At 39.5% G+C, this 6239-nt stretch overlaps 1 protein-coding gene across 1 annotated transcript in view; it reads right to left on the bottom strand.

Annotated features, from left to right (window-relative positions):
• Nucleotides 1–2489: 2489 nt before the first annotated feature.
• Nucleotides 2490–6239, bottom strand: part of susd6 (sushi domain containing 6) — a 45389-nt gene continuing 41639 nt past the window's right edge. Inside the window, exon 7 of the mRNA XM_034700181.1 lies at nucleotides 2490–4979. Within this exon, the coding sequence (XP_034556072.1) occupies nucleotides 4954–4979 (26 nt within the window). The 3' untranslated portion in view covers nucleotides 2490–4953. The remainder of the gene's footprint in view (nucleotides 4980–6239) is intronic.

Below are 6239 nucleotides of genomic sequence, written 5' to 3'. Positions count from 1 at the left end.
GTTCCTTTCTTGATACATACCGGAAGCCGGTTGCTCTTGAACAGGGGCGTCAAACTCATTTCAGAATCAGAATCAGAATCAGCTTTAATGGCCAGGTATGCTTGAACACACAAGGAATTTGACTTGGTAAACTGTGCTCTCTTTGTACAAGGCATAAGAATAAGACCTACAAATAAAAAAATAAAAAATATATATAATAACAATAACATTAGCTATAAATACAAAAGAACAACAAATAGGCATGACTAATATGTACAGGCTAAAATAATATGATAAAGTGCCCTGAAAATTTCAGTTCAGGGGCCACATACAGGGCAAGTTAATCTGAAGTGGGCCGGACCAGGGGTGTGTCTCACTTGGCTGGAAGTGAAGCTTTCAGCAATGTGTCTGCCCCCTGGTGGCTGGCTGCAGTATAGGTCAAAAAATCCGTCTCCCCCATTCATTTGAATGGGGGAGCAGTCAAACTTAAAATAAAAATAAATACACGTCGTACGAATGTTTCTCACATCTGTATGCTGTTGTGATATGTAGTTATTATTTGACTGTTTTGTGTTCAAAGCCTCTTTTTTCTGAAAAGTTTCTTTTGCGTTAGTTATTAGAGTTTAAAAAACAGGGTTTTACTTCCGGGTTTCCTTTGATTCACAGCCACCGTAGAGGGAAACTTCAAAGGACACACAGCGTCTTGTGACGCTACGCTGTAGGGCGGAGCTCGTTACAGTGGCTTTGCAGGCTCTGGCTGCACAATGGTGGCGCCCAGGAGCGGGATTTTTTGGCTTCAGAACCGTACAACTGGAAGAGGCGGAGCAACACTGTCCATTTTTTTCATAGACTGTATAAAATATGGACGTAGTATCCGTGACGTCACCCATCTGTTTCTGAACGCTGTTTTGAAGCCAATCGGCAGCAGCAGCCATATTGCTTCTGTCGAGCCAGTGTGACGTAAAGAGGCGGGGCTTTGAGCCTCCTAGCCAACAGCTGCAGTGTTCGTGCAGGCAGCTGTGCCTCTCATTGGAAGACTAGTAATCTCAATATCTTTGAAATTGCCGAATTAGAAAAAAATTCACCCCCCTCACAGTGAGAGGACATAGAGAAATGAGCTATTCATACTACACTCGTCTTTTGTACCAGGCTGTAAACATGTTTATTAATGCTGCAAAAATCGTCTTTTTCCCATTCATGTGTATGTGACTTCCGGTACTTCCGGAGCCAGCCTCAAGCGGATCCTCGATGAACTGCAGCTAACCCACCTTTATCCATATTGTTTAAATATTTTTGAAAGATAGAAATGTTTAAAAACGTAATATTTAAATAAAAACCATAGATTACAATTTTGTTTAAACACATTAAAACTCTAAGTTTTAATCGCTATTTGTAGACACATTTTTTTTTTAAATAGCAGATAGTCCAACACATTATATTAAAAGCATCACAGCTTCTTCTTTTTTTGTGTTAATTTATAAACCTAAAACTCATTCCACATGTTACACAACTGGAAATTGCAAAAGAAAACGTTGGACATTTGAGGTTAAATGGTTTGTTAGTGCAGGAGATAGAAAAAAAAACTCCACATTTTTTTTACATTTATTTTTCTTTATTCATTTTTCTTTCTTTCTTTCTTTCTTTTTTTTTCTTTATTTATCTTTATTTATTTGTATTTATTCATTTTTCTCCACATGCTTACGTCAGGTTTCCAAACGTGACATCACTCTCCTTCCTATAACACGAGTTTCTATTGGTTGCAGTTGATCAATCCGGCCACTAGATGTCAATCAGACACAGTGAGCCTGCAAAGATTGGACCATTGGACTGCAATAAGTAACACATGGCTTACTTTAGGACTTACTTTACAAATATTTAGTATTGCAGACATATAAAAACAGTTTAAGGTATTAATTTAGATATACTACATATTTACAGGGATTTAAGCTCCCTAAGAAGGACATACTGTGGCATAATCAAACACAGCAGCATAGTAAGGACTGTATTTATGAATCAGCTTTAAAATATGAGCTACCACCTTTATGTCATGAGCTGTCTTTATACTGATAAATGACTGCTTTGATTTTCCTACTATGTAGCTGTTGATGAAGCAACCTCTGCATCATTTTAAGTGACCTCTTTGCTTCGAAGTGTATCCCGTAGTGCTTTATTGTGACAGATGTTCTACCATAAACCTTAGCAGCACCAGGAATAGCCTTGGAAATTATTGCATTGAATTCTGGTTCCACAGTGACAGGAAGGAGGCCAGTGCATTCATCCAGGCTGACATTGAAGAGGAGCAGATTTTCCATGTCCACACAGTGCTCAGATCTTCCAGGAACGAAACCAAAGGAAAACTGAATCATACACTTCTGGAGCATCTACTCATTTCCATGGCTGATAGGTTCTGGAAATGTTTTGACACTGCAGTAAAATGAAGCTTCTTCTCTGGAAAGTTTATGTCAGCGAGATAAACATTTTCCAGTCAGACCAAATAATGACACGTCATCTTACACATTCAAAAGAAAGCTTTAATTAGAAAGTTATATACACACTGTAAAATTAAATTAAACTTTATACAAATATTAAATTACTATCTTCACACCCACTGCCATGTACAGAGGAAAAACAAAGCTGAAAGCATTGAAACTAAGAATCAAGATGTGTACTTTTTTCAACCTGTTATTTTCTGGGAAGCAACACTGTACAACAGTGCTGCTGAACACAAAGGTAATCTCTGCTTTTTTTTCTCCTTTTAATCCCAAAATACTTTAATGCCTTGTAGCAAAAGAGAAGCAAAAGAATAGTGAAATATAGGTGCTTATAGGTTTATCATCATCATCATCATCATGGTCATCATCATTATCATCATTATCGTCATCACAGTAGCTGGAAAGGGGGGGACAGAGGACAGGACATTCGTTTAGCTGTGTCCACAACTAAAAGTAAACTCATTGATAAATACACAAAGACAGTTTTATGCATAGAATAGAAAAGAACAGAGTAAGGCCATTGGGAAAACAGAACACGTTGCAATACTGTAAAGCAACCAACGCAGAGGCTTGAGATTATACATCCAAAAAAAAGGAGAAAAAAAAAAAGAAAATGTACAAGTCTAAGGCAACATTGTTTGCATTATTAATGTAGCCATTGACACTGACACACAGCCACGAATGCCAAATGAAAATTGAGAATATCAGACAGATTGTTCCGTTTTTCCTTTTTTCTCTGAGCAGCAAAGCTTTAAAAAGTAATTCTCAGGATCCTCCAGAGTCATGCTGTTTCCACGGTGACCAGCTCAACCACCATAGCTTTTTTCAAGTGGCGATGAAAACAGAGGATGATTTTCTAACAAAATAACACAACTCTCTCTGAAATCTGCACTTGGCGTTGGGAGGGTGAGTGAGTGGATGTGGTGGGTGGGTAGTGGGAGTGGGGGGGTGCTATAGAACAAAAACTTTCTTATCCTTTCACTGCAACCAGTTGCAGTTGTGTCAATAAAGCATGAAAATGGAGAGTCTTCAGTACAGTGTGAAGGTGGGTGAGAGCCGGTTCCTCTGAGGAGACTCGTGTTTTCCAGCCATTCAGCAGAAATGATAAATATTCTAGCTGGAGAGCAGATGAATAATACACACATTGTGTGCTGGACCGGTTGCCTGAAATGACGCTGATTTGTTCATGTGACTTATTCAGTGCTGGGAGGGAGATTTTTCCTGTGGCGTAAGACGGGGGGACATTGTGAGGCCAGTCTCTGATGTGAAAGTAGGCAAAATCAGAAAATGGCTGACACACACACACACACACACACGCACGCACACACACATGCACTCAGATGCAGCAAACTGAGCCACACACCAAACAATAAATAGAGTGGGAAGAAAATGAAACCACCTTAAATTTCAGTCACGTGCCCAATCACCATGTTTAAAGACAACCCTGTCCTCAGCCCACACTCTGAATGTGACATTATGTCTCCCTCGGCTTATTCAGGTAAGACGAATCGCACATTCATGGCACCAAAACACCAATCAATCCCACTCGTTTGACAGAAGAAGCACCTTCCAAAATTCAGGGGCGCAGCTGGCAACAGGAGAAGAGAAAGGAGCAGCTCTTTTAAGAGTTGTGACATGGTGCTCCGTCAAACGCTGCATCCTGCTTTTAGCTCTTGTGAAGTGGTTCTCCATCCCACTAATCCATATGCTCGACGCCGCCCCGGAAAACACAGGAAGCAAAAGAAGAGAAGGAGTGAGAGTGAGAGACGGAGAAAGGCTTCATGCTTCATTCAGAGTGGGGCCACCGTGCTGTGACAGCAATAACTAAAAACAACATGCAGCATTCACAAAGAAAAAAATTTAAAAAACCCAGCCACCACTCACAACTCTTCAAGTACAGCGGGAAGACGATTCGGGGTTCTGAGCGCCGCAGCTTCAGGAGCGAACATTACAAGTTATTTCATTTATCTATTTTTTTTATATCCGCAGTAATCCCAGACAGAGTAGATGTGTCGTGGTTGCTATAGCCTTCTCCCATGAAGCCTCTGAGCGATGTTGATATAGAGAGCTACACCTGGGAGGAGGTACGTGTATGGTAATACATGGCCTATGGTACACAACCTTGACTTATAGTGTGTGTTTTACTCATATATATAGGATCTACAGGATTTATGTTGAGCTGGCACCACTTTGTGTATCTGCAGTTTGATCCTGAAGCAGGGTCCAGTGGTGCTCCATCATCATCATCGCTTGTGATGCAGTCAGTATTGGTTGTTGGTTTTGCTCTGCATTGGCAGCGGTGGCAGAAGAGGTTGCATTGGGGGGAGGAGGAGGGAGGGAGTGAGCATAGTTCTAGTCTTTTCTCTGCTGAAGGGAGTCAGGGAAAGTGAGTTGACAGCCACAGTCAGTCCTGGTCAGCAGTGAGAGATCGGGGAAACAGGGTCCTCCGCTGCTGCTGATGCTGAAAGCAGGCTGGCAGACTTCATGCTTCCTTCAGCAGGGGAATATCTGCAGGGAGACGGAGCAGACGGATCAGAATAGAGGCGAGGTTCAAGGGTCAGCTGGATACCCACCGCACAGTCATGCAAGCCATTACATCACCAGAGAAAATTCAACATGAGTGCATTTCTCTTTTTGTTAAATCAGAAGAAGTCACTGCTCTGGCCTGTTCTGAAGTCCTGTCCCTGTTGTCTGTTGGCTGTGAAAACAGGCTCCTAATTGGCAATTTGTAAGACTACATCCCAAAGAATCCAAGAGCTCGCTGCTTTACCTTTTGATGCATGAACTACAAAAACACTGAAAATAAATTATCACAGATTTTAAGTTATTTTATGGTTTAATATGAACCTTATTCAACAAAGACACGTGCTAGCTTCTCCCTGAGCCTGTTTTTCTTTAGTAGTACTGAAGTCTTGACTTTAACTGACACTGACAATGAAGTAACTCTTTTTTTTTAATACTGATGTTTTCAAATTCAATCACTCTTGGCTGCTGCATTGTGTCATCGCTTGTCCTTGGCAACCCAGAGAAAGTTGAGAGTGACTCTGTGTCTTATTTTCAGAGCTGCAAAGATCAATCAGCAAACGTTTGCTGCCTGAATGCTGAATGTGTCAGAATGTTATGAATCCTGATTTCATCAAGAGGTTTTAACTGTGAACTGATGTACGTATCTACTTGTAGGTTACATTTCTAAAAATGAACACAGTTAAAGACTTCTGACTGAACATAATGCATACTGTGTAATAAAGTATGCATGTAGGAAATAGATAATAGTCACTTTTGAAAACTAGTACTGCTATGAGTTATGCTCCTCTTGTTATTCAGCAGATGTAAGATAAGGCTTGAAGATGAGTCAGTGACATATTTTAAGTCTTTTCTTAAGACTCACTTTTACAATCTGGCTTTTTTTTTTTTTTTTATGATTCATAGTTTTTTATTGTTATTTTCACAGTTAACAAGCATAAACAAGCAGTGGCAGCCTGAATGGCAAGGACCCCCTAGAACTAAAATAAACACAATACAATTACATACACACATATAAAAATAATAATCATAGCAACAACTACTACCTACATACAAAAATAAATAAATAAACAAACAATCTGGCTTTTTAATGTTATTCATTTATTTTATTTATATTTATTTTATTGATCTAATTAGTTAGATTGTATCTATTTTATTATTTCTTTTTTGATTTATAATTTTAATTTTCTTAATCTATCCGTTTGTATTATCTCAGATATGGTGTCTTCTTCTGAAACCCTTTTT

This window comes from Notolabrus celidotus, chromosome 13, assembly GCF_009762535.1.
Source record: "Notolabrus celidotus isolate fNotCel1 chromosome 13, fNotCel1.pri, whole genome shotgun sequence".
In the NCBI taxonomy this organism is placed as follows: domain Eukaryota; kingdom Metazoa; phylum Chordata; class Actinopteri; order Labriformes; family Labridae; genus Notolabrus; species Notolabrus celidotus.
The sequence above is the reverse complement of the archived record's forward strand: the minus strand, read 5'-3'. Positions and strand labels throughout refer to the sequence as shown.